At 42.6% G+C, this 25,738-nt stretch overlaps 2 protein-coding genes across 2 annotated transcripts in view; one reads left to right on the forward strand and one right to left on the reverse strand.

Annotated features, from left to right (window-relative positions):
- LOC307018281 (protein Niban 1-like) overlaps window positions 1-5,869 on the forward strand; it is a 20,278-nt gene extending 14,409 nt beyond the window's left edge. The window contains 2 exon segments of the mRNA XM_079648443.1: window positions 4,086-5,541; window positions 5,543-5,869. Coding sequence (XP_079504569.1) covers window positions 4,086-5,541; window positions 5,543-5,612 — 1,526 coding nt within the window. The 3' untranslated portion in view covers window positions 5,613-5,869.
- A 675-nt stretch (window positions 5,870-6,544) lies between these two features.
- Window positions 6,545-25,738, reverse strand: part of LOC307019879 (kinesin-associated protein 3-like) — a 68,368-nt gene continuing 49,174 nt past the window's right edge. The window contains exons 9-19 of the mRNA XM_079650982.1: window positions 24,678-24,902; window positions 24,459-24,559; window positions 20,224-20,332; window positions 19,913-20,025; window positions 11,262-11,427; window positions 10,648-10,773; window positions 10,252-10,350; window positions 10,012-10,097; window positions 9,761-9,917; window positions 9,029-9,113; window positions 6,545-8,844 (exon numbers count right to left, since the gene is read on the reverse strand). Coding sequence (XP_079507108.1) covers window positions 8,742-8,844; window positions 9,029-9,113; window positions 9,761-9,917; window positions 10,012-10,097; window positions 10,252-10,350; window positions 10,648-10,773; window positions 11,262-11,427; window positions 19,913-20,025; window positions 20,224-20,332; window positions 24,459-24,559; window positions 24,678-24,902 — 1,370 coding nt within the window. The 3' untranslated portion in view covers window positions 6,545-8,741. The remainder of the gene's footprint in view (window positions 8,845-9,028; window positions 9,114-9,760; window positions 9,918-10,011; window positions 10,098-10,251; window positions 10,351-10,647; window positions 10,774-11,261; window positions 11,428-19,912; window positions 20,026-20,223; window positions 20,333-24,458; window positions 24,560-24,677; window positions 24,903-25,738) is intronic.

A 25,738-nucleotide genomic window follows, 5' to 3' on the forward strand; every position in this document is an offset into this window, starting at 1 on the left:
GAGCCGGGCATCAGAGCAAAGTTCTTTGCTACTCACAGCGAGTACAGAGTAGTCTGAGTTTGGTTCATCAGGACTTAACTTCCTGTTTGTAAACTGAGATATCTGACTGGAGATTGTGAGAGTGTCACATCTCATTTCCTGCTGAAATCTAAATCTGTACATGTGGCACGAATAGACTTGAGTTAAAATAACACGCACAATCATTTCTAAGTGCATGTGAGGTGCAATATGAACAGATATTGATCTCACACAAACATTTGAACCAGTAAGTGACGTACTTGTGAATAAGGTTTTAAGGCTTTTAATGGTTTTGCAAAAGTTAACACACAAACAGAACAAATAACAATTGACAAACAGTGCAGGAAGAGGGAAACACAAGATCAATATACGAACAGCTTAAATTCAATAAAAATGGCAAACTAATAAATAAAATAAGAAATACACTGATGTGATTACAGTATAAAACCAGTGTGAACACCTTGTCAAACGTATACAGATCAATTCATGTGAAAGCGGCAATATAGTATTTTCTTTCTTTCTTTTATTTTCTCTACCTCCTGTAGCAGGAGAAATAAGAGTGCCCAGGCGAACTGTTTACTAATGGTAAAGAGTCTAGTCTTATGGAGCAATCAGGGCGCTTTACAACACAAGCTACATTGAACAAAAATATAAACGCAACACTTTTGTTTTTGCTCCCATTTTTCATGAGATGAACTCAAAGATCTAAAACATTTTCTATATACACAAAATAACAATTTCTCTCAAATGTTGTTCACAAATCTGAAAAAATCTGTGATAGTGAGCACTTCTCCTTTGCCGAGATAATCCATCCCACCTCACAGGTGTGGCATATCAAGATGCTGATTAGACAGCATGATTATTGCACAGGTGTGCCTTAGGCTGGCCACAATAAAAGGCCACTCTGAAACGTGCATTTTTGCATTATTGGGGGGGTCTGGGGGGGTCCGGAAACCAGTCAGTATCTGGTATGAGGGGTAGGGTTAGGGTTAGGGTAATGTTGTGAATCGAGTGGCCTGTGTTCATCGTCCATAACATACGCCTGCCCATACCATAACCCCACCACCACGGGCCACTCGATTCACAACATTACCCTAATCCTAACCCTTACACCAGATACTGACTGGTTTTCGGACCCCCCCAGACCCCCCCAATAAAGCAAAAATGCACGTTTCAGAGTGGCCTTTTATTGTGGCCAGCCTAAGGCACACCTGTGCAATAATCATGCTGTCTAATCAGCATCTTGATATGCCACACCTGTGAGGTGGGATGGATTATCTCGGCAAAGGAGAAGTGCTCACTATCACAGATTTTTTCAGATTTGTGAACAATATTTGAGAGAAATGGTTATTTTGTGTATTTAGAAAATGTTTTAGATCTTTGAGTTCATCTCATGAAAAGTGTTGCGTTTATATTTTTGTTCAGTGTATAATACAGCCGACACACACTGATGGAAAGAAACAAAGTACATCTACAGCAGGGGTCTCCAACCTTTTTCTAACCGGGAGCTACTTTTGAAAAAACAAAGTGGCCAAGAGCTACTCATGTTATTTTATATAGATTTCAGTGCACATATCACATTCGTGACTCAAGAGCAGAAACATTAACATTAACATGAATAAACTTGACTTTCTCATGAAGAGAAAAAAAGACAAATAATCACCATGCAATACTGAGTTCTGCTTTAACATCAATAACTACAGTAAACAGTTTTACAGATAAGAGTGCAAAGTTCCTAATTGTAATAATAACATTTCTAGCTCTATAATTTAAATTATTTCAAGCATTTCACAAATTTGTTTCACATGTAAAAGGGGAATATGGCTTGTGCTTTTCTCAGCTTGCATCAAGCAAACATATGTCTTCAAACATTCAGTCTGTCACTGCATTGTTGTCTTTCTCCTGACTCAGCTAATGTGACACCTGGCACTGTATAGCATCCACCAGAGCACTGTACTGGGGTGTGTATCCTGACAAATTCACTCTGATTGAGTCATTGAGGTGTTCATCAGTAAGTCTTGTCCTGAATTTGATTTGATAAAGTTCATATCAGAGAATGCTGATTCACAGCGATATGTTGACCCAAATAAGCAGGACAGTTTCAGTGCAGCAGTTTGAATGTTTTTGAATTTCTCTGGGTCCAATAGCTTCCAGAAATCTTTGTCCATCTGATGTGCTTTCAGCTGAATGTCATTCTGGAGATTGATTATCTCCAGCTCCAACTCTGAAGCACTGAGACTGAAAAGGCTGGCCAGTTGCTCGGACATGTCAGTAACATCCACGATGTTGAATGGGCTAGCAAGGAAACTTGCACAGGGCTCAAGCTGTTTAAAGTCAAGAAACCTGTCCTCAAATTCCTGCCCAAGCTTAGTTAAGCAGTCACAGTACTTTGATAAGTCAAGAAAGCCAGCAGCAGCTTTATTCTCCTGCAGTACTTTTTGAACAGAGGGGAAATTATGCAATTTATTTCCCTTTACTTGCTGGAGATATAGACACAGATTTGCTTTAAAGGCCTTTACAGCACTAATCATGTCACATACTGTTTTGCCATTGCCTTGTAGCTGGAGGTTAAGCTGGTTTAATTTTCCTGTCAGATCAGTCAAAAAGGCCAGGTCAAGAACCCAACCAGCATCAGATAAGATGGAGGTGTCCTCCCCCCTCTCTTCCATGAAGAGCTTTACCTCATTCAGCAAGGAGAGGAAGCGCTGTAGGATTTTCCCTCTACTCAACCACCTCACCTCAGCATGGAGAAGGAGATCTCCATATTCAGCTGACAGTTCCTCAAGAAAAACTTTGAAGCTCCTGTGTTGCTTTGCCTTCGCTCGGATAGAGTTTATTATTTGTATCACAGGTTTCATGACGTGATTGAAGTCCATAACTTTGGCACAAAGTGCTTCTTGGTGAATGATGCAATGGTAACTCAGGAAACGTGGGAAATATGGATCTGACTTACAATTTGCGATAAAACCGTTGTGGCGACCTCTCATAGCCGGGGCTCCATCAGTTGTTATGGATACAAGCTTCTCCATTTGCACGCCTTTATTTATGAAATAATTCTTAATAGAATTATACACGTCCACACCTCTTGTTGTTGTTTTGAGTGGAAGCAGTGTCAGAAATTCCTCTTTCGCCGTAAAATCCTCAAACACCATCCGGATGAACACAGACAGCTGAGCTGTGTCGCTCGCATCCACCGACTCGTCGCACTGTATGGAGAACCACTTGCACCTGACCATGTCCCGCTCCAACTGTCCCATGGCATCCACTGACAGCGCCGACACTCTCCTCGCCACAGTGTTGTTTCCCAGTTGCACATCGTCAATGGCAGACATTATCTCCGACTTGCTCTTGTGGTCTCTGAACAAAGTCTCTGCCATAACAGACATCGCTCCCTTAAGAACACCGCCATCAGTGAAAGCTTTTTTGTTCTTTGCCAAATACTGAGCGACTCGGAACGATGCTTCTGTAGCTAGGCTAGCTTTCTTGGCAGGCTTCGTGAACAATGACTGCTGCCTTTGTAGCGTAGCTTTTAATTGTTGTACCTTCTCAACGCGAAGGCAACTGCCGGCGGGATACTCCTTTGAAAAGTTTTCGTGAAGTTTTGTGAAGTGCCGCTCGACATTTCCCTTCTTCCCCACCGCAACACTCGAGCCACAAATTAAACACACACACTTGTCTTTGATGCTCGTAAATAAAAATTCATGTTCCCACTCGTCATGAAAGTAGTATATTTTAGATTTCTTCTTTGACGGACCTTCCTCAGTTGTCATGACTGCATCTTACATCTCTTTTTCTCTATCTTTCTTACTCTCAAAATATACTACATAAATAAATATGTCTCAACATGTCAACTGCACTTTAGCGCCCTCTGGTGAGCTACTCGGAAAACCTCCGCGAGCTACTGGTAGCTCGCGATCGACGTGTTGGCAACCCCTGATCTACAGTAATGTACTTAAGTTTAATCTTTTTCTGTTGCCACTTAATACGTCTACTAAAGTATATTATAGAAGCCAATATTGTAGGTGGCTGTATTATTTGACCTCTAACAGCTCCTCTCCTCTCCTCAGCCGTGCAGGAAGCAGCCGGTAAGAGGAGCCGGCTGTTGTTGGACACTTCAGATCTAACCATCAGTCAGTACAGTCTGCTGGGGCCAACCCCACCTCGATCCGCACCAGGCAGCCCGGCCACAGCCACCCGAGACCCCCCCTCAGCCGCACCCAGTGCAGGGAGGGAGGGTGGGGAGACGGTCCCAGCAGAGGTTCCCCCTCAGAGTGACCCGGATCCTTCCTCTGGACCTGAGTCCACTGGCGAGGCCCGGGGAGGAAACCAGCCTGACCCTGACGCACCTTCAGAGACAGCAGGGTCCGCCCCCACCACACCTGATGTAGCCTTCAGACAGGAAGTTGGATCTGCTGCAACTGCACGTCCCGGTGACCCCATCCCAGAGTGTCCTGATCCCCCAATGTCCACTCTGTCCACAGATGTTCCAGCTGAATGTGCTCAATCTGCAGCATCTGGAAATCCTCCTCCACCTGACCTCTCAACTGTTGATGGAGAAACAGAAGACCCGCCCACACAGGAAGTTGTTGCATCTGATGCAGCTGCAGATTCCTGGGACCCCACCCCAGACTGTCCAGACCCCCCAATGTCCACTCTGTCCTCAGATGGTCCAGCTGCTCAAAGGGATCAATCTGCAGCGCCTGAAAGTTCTCCTCTTCCTGACCTCTTAACCTCAGGTGGAGAAACAGAAGACCCCCCCTCCCAGGAAGTTGGATCACCTGATGTACCTGCAGATCCCAGTGACCCCACCCTAGATGGTCCCGACCCCCCAATGTCCACTCTGTCCTCGCTGCAGTCCACAGATGTTCCAGCTGATCAATCTGCAGCGCCTGAAAGTTCTCTTCCACCTGACCTCTCAACCTCAGGTGGAGAAACAGAAGGCCCCCCCGCCCAGGATCCCCACCCTCCATCTGCACCTTGTTTACATTGTCCAATGAAAATCAGCCTTGGGTCACTGAGGGAGGCGATTAGTTGCAGCTCTACCCCACAGACGCTCTCTCACTCCGACAGAGCTGTGTACCTGATCGGAGGAATGAAAGACAGCTGGGAGGAGGAGAGGGTGAGAGAGGGAGGAGAGGAGAGGGGGAGAGAGGGAGGAGAGGAGAGGACCCAGGACAGGAAAGAAGAGAGTGAGGCAGGAGGTGGGGAAGAAGAGGAGAAGGAGGAGGGAAGAGCTGAAGGTGAAGCCAAATCAGGAGGTGAGTCTGTGGATGAAGGTGAGAAATCCTCTGAGCCAGCAGAGGGCACCACAGAGCAGGCAGACAGGGGGGGGGGGGATGGTGAAGAGAGAGAGATGGAGGAAAGGAAAGAAGATCAGGAGGGAGAAGAGGAGGAAGGAGAGCAAGCAAGAAAAGAAGGAGAGAAAGAAAACGAGGACGAGGAGGTTCTTCAAAGCCCTCAGCCAATGGGAGCACAGTGTGAGAGTGTTGCCGAGCTGCCATTGGACAGCGTGGCAATCATCAGACCTTGTTACTGAGATCACTGAGGTGGAGACGGTCATCAGCCCCCGTCCCAACAGCGGCCATACAGCCTGACACCGTAACCATGACGACTGACTGTTGGAGCTCCCTTATTAAATGGTACAGAGGTTAATAAAGTGAATAAATGCACAAAGGAGATTATTACCCATATTATTAGTGTTACTTACACATTTATACTACATTTGTAAGAAGACACATACTTCAGTAAACTTTTTTTAATAATGATTCAACTTATTTAGACTATTTTGCTGTTTACATTTGTGTTGTTCTGCTATCATTGAACGGATTACTCAATAAAGATATCAAACTTGGCTTTGAAGCTGCTCTTACTGATTAGTTTGCTGTTTTGCTGACACGGACCTATTATGTACAACATAATGTACACAAGCTGGCCATTCTTTTGCAGGGGGGGGGTTTATATGGCAGTAATGAACTCGGCTACTTGATGTTTGATTCAAAAACTGATTTAGAACAAATGGATTTCAGTGTTCCTGCTTGTTGTGTTTAGAGATCACAACTGTGTCCATAGTAACAGTCTGTTAATCATAGCAGTGACCTACAATAAATCGACCAATCAGAATGAACTATCCTACACAGTAAAAAGGCATCAAAGTAACGTTATAGAGAAATGTTTTGACGAACAGTTTGGTTGGTGTCAGTCAGAACAAAGGGTTAAGCAAGGGAAGAAGAAGGTTATCTGGTACACATTGATGATAATAATAACAATATGTTAGCTTTGTATAGCATATTTCAGGGTACACAGTATTGCTTTATTAAACACAAACAATTGAGGCTAAGTATTTACGAGAAAGTAAGAAGAAAGAAACAGTTTGAGAAGGTAATAATTGCAACTGCAGGAAGGGTCAAAAGGGCAATATTTGTTGCTTTGTTGCTTTGTTATTTAAGGTTTAATTTAGTTTTGTCAAAGATAAAATATTGTGAAAACATTTTATTTTTTTCATCCCATTTTCAATAATGTCCGTGTGTGTCCATGCCAAAGGCTGATTTAATAAATATACACCAACAGCGTCAATAAACCAAACCATTTATATTAAAAGCCATCAGCCAGACATCAAATATATCTATGCAAAAGGAACTGTGCAGGAAATTATTCTGAAACATTTGAAACAGTCATATGAAATGTGGGACTTGTTTTTATGAGCATGACAGAAAATAAGATGGAGAGTTTCTATAGTCCAACAGTAGTCCATGTTTACAGTGTTGTTAGGTAGCAATAAGATCAATTATAAAAACACTATTATATACAAATACTAATAACTTAATAAAAATAAAATATAACCATGCATCAACCATAAACTATATGTGCAAATATGCCTCTAAAGTATCAGTCTGCACTCCTCTCAGATGTGGGTCAGTCAATGGCACTATACAGTGTGTTCTTCAAAGTGTATGCTGCTCTGATCTACATTCAGATATGCTCTGTTCTTTAGTAAGTGCCATGCTCAAGGGAACTACATGTACATTTCCAGTCACAGTTCATGGTGCATTTATAACTTTGACTTGTTGTCAAATAGAGTCAGTATGGAACATTCAACAGAATGGTTCAACTTGCATACTACTATATGTATGTTGTATTAAGCATAGAGATGATTTTAATGTGGCACCTTCTAGGTGAGCTAGATCTGGGCCTCTGAGGATTGTGGACATGATTTTTGATTTAGCAATGGGAAAACAAGTCTCCTCTCATGCTATCCAATAGACTTACAGGCACAATGAGTTGGATGTTTCCTTAATGGATAGTGTAATACATGCTTTTTTTTCATAAAGCTTTGTTCGGGACCTTTTAAGGTGTTAGCTTCTATAAAAGCGTAGCGACCAGGAGCAAGATCATAGGCAGGCATCCCAGAGGAAGCTACATGTGCTGGGGCCCTAAAGCTTGCAGAGGAGGGGCCTATTTCAATGTTTTGTGCAACCGACATATCCTACCCATTGTGCCTTTAAAGCCAGTTATTTAATGGGCTTGTTTTCTCTCCTCCTATACTAACTAAGAGTAACACAGAGAAACAGAGAGCCCTGTACTGTGTGCCAGCTGCTAAATGTGCTGGCAGAGACTGAAGGACCCATCACTTCCTGCAGGTAAACATCCCCATTGTTGTTTAAGGGGACTAGACAGGATAAGGGGCTTATGGTAGCAGGTCAATGACATTAGTTTTGATCATGTAGTGACATATTGTTTATCCACTTCATCTGAAGTGACAGGGTTTCTACTTTTCTGGTTGCTAAATACATGTAATACTGTTATGGTTTAACATCGCTAACTTATACAGCACATTGGGGGAAATTGACAATAATGGCAGGGAGATTAAACTATGACAGAGGGGGATGAAGATAAGTTTGGTTTGCCTGTGAAAAAGCACCCTAAGCTATAGGGATCAGCAATGTTCCCATTTTACAGTGAGAAAACAAAGCAATGTGTACATTGTAGTGCATGTTAATAACACAGTGATAGATAGTAGGTCTAACGGGATCTAAAACTGTTCAGAAATGGAGTTTAACCTTTGACTGTTTTTTAGGGTATTTGCAGAGGCAAAACATATCATTATTACATGAGAAAACATGCAAAAATATATCAAGACATTTAAAACATTTGAAAGGATAGTTACATATTTTTCAACCTGGACTAGTTTCAACATGTTGTCACACACTTATAGCAACTATCAGAGCCAGAACGTCCTAATAGGATTACAGGGTCCAGGTTGAAATATACTGAAGTTTCCCTCTAAGTGTTCACATTCTTTAAATGATTTGCTGAGCCACTGGGAAAACACTAGAAGAAAGCTGTACTCAGTAAGGAAGACGTAGCTACCTGTATGTTTCACAATGCTGAGTGAATGAAATGCAGTATGGAAGGAGACTGCATCATCTGCACTATGACCAGTGTTTCAGTGGCTATCCCCACATGATGCCTTCAGTACTGAGGGATTCTAGCAGTGAAATGCAATCTAAAGATGTGAGAGTGGACATGCAGGGGGTGTATGGGGATGACAGGACGTCCTGTGTGTGTGTGTGTGTGTGTGTGTGTGTGTGTGTGTGTGTGTGTGTGTGTGTGTGTGTGTGTGTGTGTGTGTGTGTGTGTGTGTGTGTGTGTGTGTGTGTGTGTGTGTGTGTGTGTGTGTGTGTGTGTGTGTGTGTGTGTGTGTGTGTGTGTGTGTGTGTGAGTGTCTATGAGTACTGATAGAAGGGTTGTTCATCGGGTCTGAAGCCGTACGCAGTAGCTGGACGACCAGGAGAGGAGCTGGTCTGGTCAAACACATCGCTGCCATCTCTGGAAACAGGATAGAAAATGTAACATAAAAAGAACAGATAAATAGTTACAGTAATATAAAGTAGCTAAATTCAAGCGTGTGCCAAACTTTCTTTAGATAAAGTAACCTACTGTTTGCATGTGTGTGTGTGTGTGTGTGTGTGTGTGTGTGTGTATGTGTGTGTGTGTGTGTGTGTTCACTCACCCTGTATGGTGCATGTCTCCATTTTGAGGCTGTAGGTCATTGAAGAAGTCTGGGCTGACTGAACCGTCTGCTGGAGTTATTCCATCTGAAGACACACACAGGCACATTACTTTCAGAAACAAAACGTTTCTTCACAGGCTCTTGACACTACTCACTGCAGCTTCTACTCAGCGGTCTCATGAGAAAGTATGTCTGAGCAAACACAAGTGTTGGTGAATTCATTCAAATGTGATTCCTGTATGCTACTCATGCTGCTGCTCGAGTGAGTCAGCTGCTGTCTGTGCTGATGAAGTCAGTGATCTATTTCCTTTATAGCCTAGCGTTAGGTTTTTACTTCTGGAGTAACGCCTCTAAAATGATTAAAGTTCAGTTCATATGTAGAGATTATCCTGCTGAACTAAACATGTCATTATCGTAAAGGTGTGCTTTCCACAGATTTGTCTTATTCTGCAATATTCCCCCAAAAAACCATCACCTTCAGTTGAGGGAGCCCTCAGGCAGAATGCCGGTAAAGTTAGCAGGAGATTTGCATCAGTAACAATCCATTTATTTTTCATAAATCTATTCAGTGGCTTTTTGTCTGGTTGAAAAATAATCAGAAGACAAAATGACCAGCCTTCACTTGTTGCAAGTCCGTGTTGTGTGTGTGTGTGTGTGTGTGTGTGTGTGTGTGTGTGTATGTGTGTGTGTGTGTGTGTGTGTGTGTGTGTGTGTGTGTGTGTGTGTGTGTACCTGCGCTATAGAACAGATCCGTCCTGTCGTTGTCGTTATCGTACAGATACGGTTCAGACTCGTCAGCTTGGCGACTCTCGACCATCTCCAACCACTGGTTGTTATGGAAACGGAACTTCTCTGACTGAATTTTTCTGCCCCACTCCTCATCGTACTCCTGGAGGACATAGAAAAGGGTAAATAAATTACAACCTACACACAAATTTAAAGAAACGTCTTTTTCGATTTGTTGCTGTGTGTGTTTGACTTACAGCGATGATATCCAGGGTGTTGTCACACACTTTCCTGATCTCAGCGTTCTTGTCGTGCATCAGGTCGATCAGGTAGGCTGGAGCCTCTACAGAGAAGGTTAAGGAAAGAGTTTCTTGTGTGTTGAGATTTCACAGTGTGAACCATTCTCCCTTTAACTTCAGGAGCCCTGAACACAACACAAGAGTCTCCTGATTCATCTTTACATGTAGGCTGAACAGAGTGCACTGTGAGAAGGATACGGGTGTCTTTGATGATGACATCACGGGTAGCTTGGTGAAACACCATCTGATAGAAGACGTATACAATCTGACACACAAACTCATCATCCTCCTGCTGGGCTGCATTCAAAAACACAAGAGCATATGGAAAGCAGGTTAGCAAAGTGCTAATATCATCAGGTGTAACGTCTCTTTTCACATGCCAGTAAGATTAGCATTTGGATTATTTGTTTTACTTTTAAAATATAGTGAGCAATGATCAGCCTGTTCTTTGACATTAAATGTCATGAGGTATTTAAATTCAGACAACAGAAAAGTGATGGTCTTTAAAGATCTCAGTGAAACGTGTAAAGGTCTGAGTGGACTGACCGGATCTAAAACACAACATTGGTTAAAACCCACAGCTATATGTGTTACCATTGAGCAGCTCGATCAGCGCAGGGATAATGCCAGATTTTGCCAACATGGCGGCACAGGCGTCGTCCATGGAAACTGTTCCGATCATTATCACCACCTCCAGGATGAGGTCATCCTCTGCTGAGGCTTAACACACACAGACACAAACAAGATGACACTTTAGTGAACACTGGTTATCCCAGCTGTTTTAGTAGAAATGGACTCTGGATTTTGAAGTTTTAAATACTATAATAATAATAGTAATAATAATAATAATAATAATAATAATAATGATGTAATACTGATGTGTTGGATTATATACGCTTTCAAACTGCTAATAAGAATTATAATAAGACTTTTATTGCAAGGATCCATACAATGTAGTTAATAGTAATGAAAACAATATGTCTGAGGTACTGAATTTGACTGAATAATTTGTTAATAAACTTCAATTAAACACCAATAAAACAATAACTTGCAATAATATAAATATGCGGCAGGCAAAAAATGATAAATTCCTCCCATTAGTTTGAGTCTTTTCTGCTTACTGCATATGCTACATTCATGTGCATTACTGTATATATCAATAGAAATACATCTTTACTAAAGTGTGGCTGTGTCAGCGGTAATGAAACCTGGTTTGAGGCGGTCTTTAAGGTAGGGGACCAGGTTGTACTCCTTCAGCACCAGCTCCCAGTCCAAGTCAGGGATGGTGAGATTAGCCAGAGTCCCCAGACACTCCAGAACCCACTCCTCCTCTTCCTCCGCCCGGATCTCCGCTGCCAGGTCACCAACATAGTCCTGAGACAGAGCAAACCCTTCATTCAGATAGCTTGCCGCCTGTACTGCTGGAATACTACCTCTAACGGTGCAACCTATGCTGTGTCTCAAATTGCGCTTTGGTTGTCTTTGTATGCAGAATGCGCTTTGATTACTCGGATGGTGCTCCCACCACGGTCAACTATTGGCGCATTCACACTTCTTCTTCTTCTTCTCTTGCTTTTGGCGGATTGCAAACAACTTAAAAGGTGCATACCGCCACCTACTGTACATGAGTATGCATCATCACATCATTCCAACTCATTAACCTATGTTCTAATCAAAATAAAATAAAATTTTATTATTAAAACCATTAAATACATAAAACAAAACAAAACAAATCTATGTTCTTTCCTGACCTAATGTTAAATTCTTTTTCCTACCCCAGTTTCACTCAAAAATTTAAACAGTGCCTTTCTGGTAGCTTTTACTCCCTCTCCTTTTGTTCCCAAAACACCAACCACACTCCACTCCCTCTCTGCCTCTAAGACTTTAGCCTTTAATTGTTCTCTTTCCGCTTTATAGATGTCACAATGTAACAAGATATGTTCTACATCTTCTTTTACTGCACAGTTCCCAAACTTGTTACTGTCACTTTTCCCCATGATATACAGCGTACTATTCAAAGCCGTGTGATTTATTCGGAGTCTAGCCATCATGATTTCCTCCCTTCTGTTTCTTTCTTTATGAATATTAATTGTAATTGTATTTTGTACTTTGTGATAGTCCTTGCCTTTCTGGTCTTTCTCCCACCTTTTCTGCCAGATCTCCATCCCTTTCTTCTTAATGACTGCTTTTCCTTCTCCTTTACCAAGTTGAACTGGTAGTGTTATTTGCTTTTGTAGTGCAGTTTTTGCTAATCTTTCAGCACACTCGTTCCCTTTCACCCCTTCATGTGCAGGCACCCAGCAGAACTAGAGATCTATGCCGCTTCTGTGCAGTCTTAACGGGCTATGATTCAGTTCTATGAGAATGTCTTCTCTAGTAGTTGTTGTTGATTGTATGCTTTGTAATATGGACAATGAATCTGTACATATAACCACCCTATCTGGTCTGACCTCTTCAACCCACTGCAATCCTATTATTACAGCAAGCATTTCTGCTGTATACACTGATAATTGATCAGATGTTCTTTTTGAAATAGATATTTTAAAGTCTGGGATGTATATGCCAACTCCAACACGCTCTTCCTTGTTCTTAGAGCCATCTGTATAAATTTGTAGGTAATTGTAGTACTTTTCGTTCAGATACATACTTGTTTTAATTCCCACTTCATTTATTTGCCACTCTTTTTTCCTTTCTATGATATTCATATCTATGTTAGCTTCTGGGAACAGCCATGGGGGAACACTGCTAAATGGGGTTGCTTTGGCAAACGTGATATTCTCCACTCCATATGCCCTCGTTCTTTCCTTACTCGTCCAGCCAAACCCACGTCCCTGGAATTTTGCATATTCCCAGCAATCCTGTAATATTCTGTTTGAAATATTTTCTTCTCCACTACCTTGTAGTCTGACCCAGTATGACAGAGCAAGTTTCTCTCTTCTGATCTCCAGAGGTGTCTCTCCTGCTTCTATCAGAACTGCATTAATAGGGGATGACTTTATTGCTCCAATACACAGCCGCAATGCTTTATATTGTATTCTATCCATTTTTAAAAGCGATGTTTTTGCTGCTGCTCCATATACTATACAACCGTAATCTATTGTGGACCTCGTAATTGATCTGTAAATGTCTATTAATGCTTGTTTATCTGCGCCCCAGTTACATCCAGCTACAGCTCGCAATAAATTTAATACTTTTTTGCATTTTGTTTCCACTTGATTAATATGCATTTTCCATGTGTATTTGCTATCAAACCACAGTCCTAGGTATTTGAACTCATTCACCTTTGTCATTGGACGCTCATATAGTGTTAGCTGTTGGCCATCAATCTTGCGTTTGTTTGTAAATACCATGTAGCATGACTTGCTTTCTGACATTTTGAATCCCCAGTTATATGACCACCTCTCCACTTTTGTAATCGCTCTAGCTATATTCTCCATTACGTATGGGGCATTTCTTCCCCTCATCCAAATAGCCCCATCATCTGCGTACAGAGCCGATTGTATGCATGTGTCTAAGCATGTAAATATATCATTAATCATGATGTTAAATAATATTGGACTGACTGCACTCCCTTGGGGAATACCATTTTCTATTTCAAAATAGTTGGAAATATCTGCTCCAACCTTTACTCTAAATGTCCTGTCTGTTAAAAAGGCCCTGACCCAATTGTACATTCTGCCTCCAATACCCATTCTACCCAATTTGATCAGTAACCCATCCCTCCACATAGAGTCATACACCTTTTCAATGTCAAAGTACACTATTGCCATTATCTCTTTCATTTTCAATGTTTTTTCCACATCGTTACTCACTCTTACTAGCGCATCTATTGTGGAACGCCCTTTACGAAATCCGCTCTGAAAACTACTCAGCAGCCCTTTCTGTTCCAGTACATGTGAGAGCCTACGGACAATGATCTTTTCCATCCATTTACATAGGTGTGATGTAAGAGCTATTGGTCTGTAGTTACTAGGGTTAGCTGTATCTTTCCCTGGCTTATTGAATGGTAGCACGATTGCTGTTTTCCACACACTTGGCATATCTCCTTCTCTCCATATTTTATTGAAAAGACTCAACACCATTTTCATAATTTCCATAGGTAATTGTCTAAACATAGCATAGCATAGCTGGTCTTGTCCTGGGGCTGTATATCCTGTACCTTGTAAGGCTATTTTGAGTTCTGACATTGTAAATTCCACGTCCAGAGCCGACCTATTATCCTGTCTCTTCTCCTTCACGTTTCCATTCTCTGCTAGTAGCTGCTGTTTTTGCTGCCTATGCATATCACTGAGATGCTCCCCACTATGTACTGCTGCAAGTGTCCTTCCTAACATATCTGCCTTCTCTTTATCTGTCACTGCCAGCCTCTCCCCATCCACCAAGGCTGGAATTTTAATGGATTTCCTTTTCCCACTCATCCGCTTAAACATGGACCAGACATCACCTAATTTAACTCCTCTGCCAATGGTAGAACAAAATTCTCTCCATGTTCTCTTTTTTGTATATTTAATTGTCCTTCGAGCAGATGCCCTTTTCCTTTGAAACTCTATGACATTATTTTGCGTCATGTTTTTCCTTAATTCTCTAAATGCATTATTTCGCTCTTTAATAGCCCTGCTGCATTCCTCATTCCACCATGGCACCACTTTCTTCCTACCCTTGATTGTTGTTTTGGGTATACTGTTCTCTGTTGCATTCAGTATATGTTGCGTTGTTTGGCTTGCAATGACCTCTATGCTTCCCTCTGATGTTAGCAGGTGTACCGACTCCTCACACCATATCCTAAATTTCCCCCAATCAGCTTTAGCAAAGCACCACCTGGTTATTACACCTCCTTCCTGCATATATACATTAGTATTCATTTTAGTAAGCACTGGATAATGGTCACTTCCTACAGTGGAGCTATTCAAAACAAACCATTCGCATGTATGCACCAAACAGTTTGACACTAATGTCAGATCCAGGCATGAGACTTTCCCCCTGTGTACATCTACTCTTGTGCCATTTCCATCATTAAGGCATACTAGTGTTCTTTCCTCCAGCATTTCTTCCACTATATTTCCGTTACTATCTGTATGGTTGCTGCCCCATAGACTGTTGTGTGCATTGAAATCACCACACCAAACTTCCTTCCTATGTTTATTGCCTGCTATCTCTTTAAATATATCAGAGGTTAGGTTTTTACATGGGTTGTATAAATTGATTATCCTAATGTTATCTTGTTTCCTAGGGTTGCAAATTTCCACTATAATACACTCTATATCATCAGGAGATTGCACCTCCCTATATACCACACCATCTTTGAGAAACGTGGCACACCCTCCACCATTTTGACTATTAGCTCTATCATGCCTTATACAGCTAAATCCTGGAATGACAAAGTCTAATTGAGGTCGTAACCAGGTTTCTTGCACACATATTACCTCAGGGACCAGCTCTAGCTCATATATATATTTCTTGAATTCTTGACCATTAGCTATGAGGCTTCTTGCGTTCCACTGTAGTATGTGCAGAACCATGATTAAGGATCTAACCCTCATCCTGATTTTCATTTTCCCAAGCTCCATTTATAGCTAACATTGCATGTATCTGATCTGCTTTAATGTCTTTCATGTCTAGGAATTTTCCAGCTGCCTCCACAATGGCTTTGATTCTATCACTTTTCTTTTTTAACTGTAATGCAACATTTACAGTATGGCATATGAATACCACAAGATTCACCTTTTTCACTCCTAGAACATCATCATCCTCTTTACTCTTGGTGGCGCTGTGGGGTTGGATTTGAAGATTACTTTTTGGTGTGTTCCTGCCATTTTGTATTGTAATGCTCTGCTCCATTACACTAGGGTTCTTATTGATTGTTATTGTTCCCCTTACTTTCTTTACTGCTTCTGCGTATGAAACTTTGTTTGTAATCTTAACCCTCTGCACCTCTCTGGCCTCTCTCTGCACTTCACATCCTCCAAACGCAGCACTGTGATCTCCTCCGCAGTTACAACATTTAACCTTTGCATCCTTTTCACATTTTCCATACTCATGTTTTCCTCCGCATCTCGAACACCTTAGCTGCCCTTTACACTGCTGCGCTGTGTGCCCCATTCGTTGACATGCGTAACACCTGAGAGGTTTGGGAATGTACTCCCTAACAGTGAAGTTCAAATATCCCATTTGTACTGCCTTAGTGAGGTTCTCTCAAACTGAATGAGAACTGATAGTGTTTCTTTGAATGTGCCATCCCGTTTGCTTTTAAGCCTTGTGACTTCCACTACTTTACCTCCTTTTAATTCACTTTTAATATCTTCCACTGACATGTCCAATGGTACTCCTGAAATTACTCCTCTCAGTTTTGCCATTGCTCCTGGGACATGCGCCTTCATTTTCTCCCCATTCAGTGAGTTCATTCCCAGAATCTTTTCCTGCTGCTGTTTGTTATTGGCATGTATCAAAACCCGCTTGTTGTTCATGAATTTAGCGAATTTAATTTTTCCAATCTCTTTTTCAATTGCTTTGGTAAGTTTAATCGGGTGGTAATGCCCACCATCCTGATTGAATTCTATTACAACTTTCCACTCGTGTTCTAGTTCTTTATCCAACATTGCTTGGCTGACACTTTGACTGATTTTTGATTTTTTGCTTTGATTAGCCTTGTCGGCTTCACCCGACCAATCCGACCACCTTCTAGCTCTTTCTGAACTATCTCTTTCTTTCAAAGATCTTTTCTTCCTCGCAGCTTTGGATATCATCCATTCCATATCGTCTCTTTGGCTACCATCTGAGCTGGTTGACATGATGAAACACTCAATGTACAGTTTATGCAAATCCGCCAAACAATAACAGTCCAATGCTACCGTTTCTGTATGTATCCGAGTTTTCCGATTCTCTCTCAGCTTTCTGTCACGCGTCTCCGACTTCACTTCCACTTCCGGGTTGTTCGTCTCTGGATCCGATCGTCGTCCAGTCCTCGATCCAGGTCCTATCCTATCGAAATCCACTCCACTCAAGAGCTCATCGGCGCATTCACACTACAGCGCGGAGCTCGCTTTAAGCGTGCAGAGCCGTGCGGGGCCTGTTTTTGGTTGCGCTTACACTTGGCCATATCCGGCCCGTGGCTACTTTTTCATCTTTTTTCTGGCCCGACTAAATCGTGGTTCTATCGAGGCCAACAAACAGGGCTGAGTCGGACTGAGTTTGCTAAACTAGAGAGAGAATCGCTGTCAAGGGGGCTACAACAAGATGAACATATTTTACCGTGATTTAATTGTAATACACGTTTCAAAATTATGCGGAAGTAACAACATACTGATACCGGTTAGTAAAAACCATGAATTAATGCTTTGACAAGTCTGCAGACAGACGGCAGGCGAAAAACCTTTTAAAATGCGTTTTTTCTAAATGGAGCTTGGCTAAGCTAAAGTTATATATGCTCCGACCGTCCACACTCACAACAACGGCCTATACAGACATAAATAAACCAGCGACTGTATTCGCCATGACACAGGCAGTCTGTGGTTTGTACTTGTTTAACTTTTTCCCGTTGTGTACAGTATTTTTAAATTGTAGCGCACTCGAGCTGGTTTCTCCATTCTTACCTACTCTACCTTTAACTCTTTTTAGGGTGCAGCTATATGTTTTATTTATTTCAAAGTGGGCCCATTTTAATTATATATTTTTTTCCTTCAAATGTGTAGAGGACTCCCCAAGTGCTGTGTTTAATTTATTTTAAAGTAGGCCAGTGTATTATTTTTAATTCTCCATAGGAGTTCTTTTTAATGAACAAGGTAAATATTATATAGTTGGTATCAGTAAAATGTATAATCTACAATAAAATCTCGTTTAAAATTGTTTTACGATGTCTAAAGTTACTGATAAGTCACATGTTTCCTGCCTGGCCACAGCGTGTATCATTACCCTCTCTCGTCCGGGCGGTAGAAAGGAGCCCTCAGCCAGAGCAGCAGCAGCCAACAAGCTGACTGTTGCTATCTGTACACTATGCCGCCGAAACATAATTTCAGCCAATCAGCGTCGTCACATCTGATGCTCAAAGGGCGCCCTGTCAGCGCCCTGGCCTGTGTGTCTGTGAGTTGTTTAGACTCGTATCCAAGGTGACGCTAAAGTAGTTGTCGAGGATGGCTGCGTCTGCAGGTGGAAACTCCGGTGCTAGTGGATTGCCGGAGATGTAGATTAACATTTGCATGCTTATTGTAGTTGTAAGGGCAATGCCTGTAGCACCATGGAGCATATGTGTGGGCTGGACCTGTATTTTACAGAAAAGGAGTGAGCAGAGGGTGGAGTTGTCGATTCTTGTTCAGTTTTCTTCCTCACCCTCTCAAACTTTGAGTTGCGCGCACTGCTAAAGAGACGCGATACCATGGAAACCAAACAATGGTGTAGCTGTATTAAAGTCTGAGTGGAAACAGTCGTGAGTAAATCTGATTTGGTCAGAAATTGGGAGAAATATGACCCCGGGAGGAAACCGGGAGAGGGCAATGAAATCTCCCGCGAAAAGGGTTGGCAAGTATGACACACACACACACACACACACACACACACACACACACACACACACACACACACACACACACACACACACACACACACACACACACACACACACACACACACACACACACACACACACACACACACACACACACACACACACACACACACACACACACACACACACACACACACACACACACACACACACTTTGTATTTAGTCTCCTGATTTTAAATGGGAATTAAATCATTTGAGTGTTCCCAAAGCACCAGTGTTCTGCAGTCTGTGTGGGCCTACTGTTGCACAGTTTTGGAAGATTCATAGCTAACCACACTGAAGATTATGGATTATCTCATATTTTTAAGCCTCGATTTGTCCCCCCCGCCATCTAACATCACCAGAAGTCAACATTTAAGGGGTCATTTCTCAAAAATGTCTTCCGGGGGAGGATCCCCCTGGACCGCCCTAGTATGGTTTGGTCCCTATTTCCATAGCCCCACCAAAACTATTTTCCACCAGCCGCCACTGTGTCTGATATAACAATAAATACAACTTTATAAGCTATCAAGCTATGAAATATGTTTTGCGGCTCCAGACAAAAAAATGTTGGGGAAAAAGGAGCAAAATGGCTCTTTTGGTCAAAAAGGTTGCAGAACCCTGGCCTAACCAAACCGAGCGAGGCCTGCAGTGTAAATGCGCCATATGTGATAGTAGAACACTGGACACTTCCCACACTAAAGGATCCCCATCATGGCTATGCAACCTAAGTTATGTAGTAAAGGTACCATTTTACTTCAAAAAAGAAGCCACCCTTCATTTCCTGGGTTCATTTAGCAGTTGGCAATGATTGGTACAGCGAGTGATTGTGTGGAGTGGAGGTCGTCACTACGGTCAAGGACACTGCTGCCGTGTGTGTTTTGAGAAATGTAAACCCTGGTCTGGACTTCACAGGACTTTCTTTAAGGTGGATATAATCATTTATGATGCTGCACACATCAACAGATCATAATATCATCATAATCGAAGTTCATTGATTTGCTTCAACGCAATAACTCCTGCCAACCTGCTGGACGTCATCTACCGAAGGTTATATACAATCTATAGTTAAGTTCCTCTTACAACCACTCTATACTATATACTAAAATGAGACTTTATCGATATTTTGATATCAGAATGTTAGGGTTAGGTCTTTAAGTAGGCCAGTAATGATTTTGAACAGCGATGATCATTTTCCCAGTGCACGACATGGCAGTGTACTATTGGCGTATCCAAAATGAGACACAGCAGAATACTTATGCTAATACTAACAATAACATTTGGTCACAACTTCAGATTGTTTTGTTGTATTAATAACTCACTATAAACACAGGTTTGGTGGCTCCGTCATGTTGTGAGATGTTTCTGATCATCTTCATCAGAAGGCAGTCTTTCATCTTCAGAGCTCTCTTCATAAGCATCTTCAACCCATTTCCTGCAGACACACAGTAAGACACAAACAGACACTCTTGTATAAAAAACGGAATTATATTGTATTATAATATCACAAAAATATTTTTAATTTATAGGACAGGTCAGGACCCTTTTCATAATGGAATATGTACACTAAAAAGTGTCAGAAGTCTGAAGGACTTTACAGGGACAGAGAGCCAGTATGTGGTCATAGATGTACCTTCACAGATGAGCTGAGCGTTCCTCTTGTTTGCAGCCAGGTTGATGCAGATGGAGAGGAGCTCCGCTTCAGTGTCCTCCTCCCCGTGCTCATACAGCATTTGCATCAGCTGGAAACAAAGACACGCACATATGACCTGGGACTCCAAGACTTTTAATGCCAGTTTTAACAGTCTGTCTGCAGCTCATAAAGTCCTATTATGAAGCTGGGAATATTCAGTACTCCAAAGTGTTATGTTAGAGAAGCTGCCGGATGCTAACCTGCATATGTTGGGCAATAACATCCGATCACTTCTTCATTTCATTCTCTCTACCCCTTTCCAAACATAACAAACTAATCTCTTCTAACTCTGCACCTGTCCGCCGCAACCTCCGTTCCCTCTCCCCCTCTACCTTTGCCTCATCGGTGCTCCCTCTGACTCGTTCCAACTCCTGCCTCCAAACTCTGCTGCAGAAACTCTCCTCTCTACTCTCTCATCCTCGCTAGACTCTCTCTGTCCTCTCACATCTCGGCAGGCTCGTCAGTCCCCTCCTGCTCCCTGGCTAAATGACGCACTGCGTGGAGTCCTTCAGACTATCGCTCCTGATATTCTACAGTTTCTCACCCATTTCATCAACACTTCTCTAACTTCTGGTCACTTTCCAAACAGTCTCAAGGAGGCAAGAGTAAACCCTCTCCTAAAGAAACCCACTCTCAACCCATCTGATGTTATAAACTACAGGCCTGTCTCTCCTCCCGTTCCTGTCTAAAACACTTGAACTTGTCTTTAAACAACTCTCCTGTTATCTCCATCAGAACAACCTTCTGGATCCGCACTAGTCTGGTTTCAAGGCAGGTCACTCAACAGAAACTGCCCTCCTTGCTGTCACTGAGGAACTACACACTGCTAAAGCAGCATCCCTCTCCTCTGTCATCATCCTTTTGGACCTGTCTGCTGCATTCGACACGGTGAACCATCAGATCCTCCTTCGCACTCTCCAAGAACTTGGAGTTTCAGGCTCTGCACTATCCCTCCTCACCTCATACCTAAAAGACCGCACCTACAGGGTAACTTGGAGAGGGTCCGACTCCGACCCTTGTCAATTAACTACAGGGGTCCCTCAGGGCTCTGTTCTTGGTCCCCTCCTCTTCTCCTTGTACACAAACTCGCTTGGATCAGTCATTAGCCCGCATGGTTTTTCATACCACTGCTACGCTGACGACACCCAATTCATTCTGTCCTTTCCCCGCTCAGAGACCCAGGTCGTCGCACGCATCTCTGCTTGTCTAGCTGACATCTCTCAGTGGATGTCTGCTCACCACCTCAAGCTCAACCTTGAGAAGACTGAACTTCTTTTCCTTCCGGGAAAAGATTGTCCCACTCTTGACCTAACAATCAACATCGGCACCTCTATTGTTTCCCCGACTCAGACTGCAAGGAATCTGGGTGTGATCCTAGAAAACAAACTGTCCTTCACTGCAAACATCGCTGCTATAACCCGCTGCTGCAGATACACGCTTTACAACATCAGGAGGATATGTCCCCAGCTGACCCAGAAAGCGACGCAGGTTCTGGTCCAGGATTTCGTCATCACACGCCTAGACTACTGCAACTCCCTCCTGGCTGGTCTACCTGCATGTACCATCCGACCTCTTCAGCTCATCCAGAATGCAGCGGCTCGTTTGGTCTTCAACCTTTCCTAAATTCTCCCACACCACGCCGCTCCTCCGCTCCCTTCACTGGCTTCCGGTAACTGCTAGAATCCACTTCAAGACAATGCTACTTGCGTACCATGCTGCGAATCGATCTGGCCCTTCCTACATCCAGGACATGGTTCAACTGTACACCCCAGCACGTGCACTCCGCTCTGCATCAGCCAAACAGCTCGCTGCACCCGCACTGCGAGGGGGACCCAAGTTCCCATTAGCAAAAACACGTGGGTTTGCTATCCTGGCTCCAAAATGGTGGAATGAGCTCCCCATTGACATCAGGACAGCAGAAAGCTTACACATCTTCCAGCGCAGACTGAAAACTCATCTCTTTCGACTCCACTTCGAGCGATAGAACTATTAACAAAGCACTTGTATACTAATAAAGGACTGGCTTATCTAAAGCCAGTTGAGTAGCACTTGAAATGTTTTAGCTCTATGAAACCTGATGTACTTATATGCAGTGCATGACATTAAGGATTTTGGGAGATGGCCCTGTGGGCCATCTAAGCTAATTTACAGATGGCCCTGAGCCCAATAGAGATTGCCCTGAAAAATGCGTGCGGACGAAATGCCACGAAGGGTTTGGGGGGCCTCCCCCTAGAACATTTAGATTTTTGCAGCTCTTAGATGCTGTCTGGTGCATTCTCTAGACTGAATTATAGGATGAACCAGCACAATATTATATTGTACAATTTCAATTTTATTCTTCATTTCACTTGTTTGTTTGTTCTTGTTTGTGTTTGCTCGCTTGCATGCCCTGCATAGCTATAAGAAATACTTAAGTTGTTGGTCAAGACACATCTGATGAATGCCTTCATCAGATGTAAAAAATTAGAAAACATTACATTCAGTTGTAACTGCCAAAACAAACATTATTTACACTATTATGGCCCCTGTTAAAAATGTTTGTAATGTTATCTACTGTAAGTTGGTCGAACAAATGCCTCCTTATCCGGAAGCTGACCGAGCAGACCCGAGCAGCAGTCGAGAGGAGCCGAGCGAATCCGCGAAGCATACAAAATGGCGACGTCAGAGTTCCCGTTGGCCGGCAAATCAAAATCTCTTCGGTCACAAGAATTTCCCTTTAGCACAATACCGCTTCAGTTGCGCCACTTATGTGACAGACAAGAAGAGTATGTGACAGACAAGAATAGTCAATTCTAATGTCTAACACTTAATGTGGAGAAAGAGATGTCCTGTATGGGTTGATTGTGCGTTGATCTGTTGGTAATGCCTCGGGGTTCCGGTGGGCATGTAAACAAATGCATAATGCTGCGCTATACTTTGTGGCCTCACCCAGTTGCATAGCGATACTTATTGTTTAGGTGTCTTTTAATAAGCAGGTAGTCCTATCATTAGCTAGAACTAGCTAGATCTGATCAATATGGACATAAACGCGAGTGAAGTCTAATCTGACGGGAGAGAGAGATCAGCTGCTGCTGACGAGTCGACACGCAGCACTGCATGATCACATGCAGCGGTGAGCGGACAAAACACACACTTCAGGTTAGAATATCACACGTAGCTATTTTAATTACCTCTCAAACTACCTAAACTAGTTATAGATATGTTTAGTTTTACTGTTGGGTCCACTCATTACTGGATCCGCGAGCTGCTGGCATAATAGATTGCCTGATCGGGCAACCAGCAGGTGAGGCTTCATTGCCCGAGCTAAATACTAGATGGCCCCGGGCCATCGGGCAGCCCTTAATGTCGAGCCCTGCTTATATGATTCTGTTCTCTTCAAGTTTGTACTTTTTTTGTTGAACGCACTTATTGTAAGTCGCTTTGGATAAAAGCGTCAGCTAAATGCAATGTAATGTAATGTAATTTGCACAATTAGCATTAGTTGTGTTAATTAGCATGAATTAGCATTATAGCCTATGTGGACTAAAAAATGGCTTGGCAAATTTGTACAATTTTGGAGAGGTTTTGGGGGACATTGAGGATGCTGAGTCCATTTCAGATATTTACAGGATCAACAATGGCAGTTTAAAGCAGATGGTGGCCATATTTGTACTCCGAGTGATGTTTTTGATGAATATTGGTTTGAATTTGAATTGTTATTGGACCATGTGGATATATACAAAATGAACAATATAGCTCCTACAACAACAAGTAAACCTATTAAAAAAATACAAGCTATTCATCCAATACGAATGATCTATAGTCCTCTTAAACTTCAAAATTAACCCAGAATTCATCAAAATCAGCCCACAGGGAGTACATATGACAGGAATAGATTTAGCATCCTCAATAACCCCAAATATTGTCCACATTCGCCAAGCCATTTTAAAGCTATTGTTTGCATAGGCTATAATGCTAAGCAATGCTAATTAACATAACTAATGCTAATTGTGCAAATTGCCCAACATAGAATCCGGCAGTTATTAAACTGTATGCTGGGGCACCATTCTATACATTTCTAACATATAACTTTGGTGCACTCAACATTTACGGGTTCACATAATGGCAAATAGACAATAATGTTAAGTTAACATTAACAGTAATAACTCCTGGAGTTAAAGAGTCTTTCATGTTACCTGAGGTATGCAGTCAGTGTAAACGAACATGCCCTTGAAGCGGTCGTCGATGCTGATGTGATACAGGATTCGCAGGGCTACCTGTCGGCTGTTCTCATCACCTGTGTGACAACAAACACACCCAAACATCAGTCAACAATCCATTGTTGAGCACAACTGCCAATTAACTGGAGAAATGAACACCACCATGTATGCTACTATGTTAGAATGTACTTTTACCCAACAAGGCAGTCAGCTTTGGTAACAGTCCAACTTCCACCATCTTGGCTCTGAGTCCAGAGTCAAAGGAGAGGTTGAGCAGCAGACGCAGGGTCAGGTTCAACAGGTCGTCATGGTCACAGGGAACCAGACAAGCCAATCGTTCTACAGTATCCACTTCAGCCTGCAAAACACAAACATAGTATCTGAATGAGAGGGTCTCTGTCATCACAGCCCACATAATATCTTATCAGGTTCTGCATAACAACTGCTCAGAATATGTTTGGCAATTACTTAACATTACTTGGTCTCAGATTAAATAAACACATGAGACAATATTTTAGGGAGGCTGTGGATCAAGAGTGGACTGCCCACCAATATGAAGGATGGTGGTATGATCCCCAGGTTCTGATGTCAACATGTCCATGTGATCTTGGGAAATCATTTAAAGAGGCCCTATTATGTGTTGGGGGTTTCCCCTCTCCTGTAGTGTGTTCACACACACTCCCCTCTCCCCCCCCCCCCACCTGAAACGCCAGGATTGGACACTGTTTACTTCCTGGACATAGTGACATCACTATGTAACACTTGCACTTCTATTGGCTAGCACTCAAACACATTGTACGTGATGGCTATGGGGCGGGACATCTCTAAGCGGTCGACCAATCACAAAAGAGCAGACTGGGCTCTGGTTTCAGACAGAGGGTGAAAAGAGGTGCCGCAGCACAGGCATTATGAGAACAATAAAGAGCTTTTTGAACATAAAGCATGGAGACATGTCCCAGTAGAGACACTACATACTGATATGTACCTGAAGATGGTCATAACAGGGCCCCTTTAACCCCCAATTGCCCCTGAACCAACAGGTGTAGGGTGTGAGTGTGAATGTTCTCTCTCTAAGCAGGTGTCTTGTATGGCAGCCTCTGCCTCTGTGAATGTGTGTGAATGGGTGAATCCTGACTTTTGTATGTAAAAGTTATTTGAGGGGTATCAAAGACTGTAAAACATCTTAATGCAGACCATTCAGCTGCATCGATCTAGTCTGACAGGAGGAACTCTTGAGCACTTCTCCTTTACTCACC

The sequence above is a fragment of the Notothenia rossii genome, assembly GCF_949606895.1.
Source record: "Notothenia rossii genome assembly, chromosome: 9".
NCBI classification, from domain to species: Eukaryota; Metazoa; Chordata; class Actinopteri; order Perciformes; family Nototheniidae; genus Notothenia; species Notothenia rossii.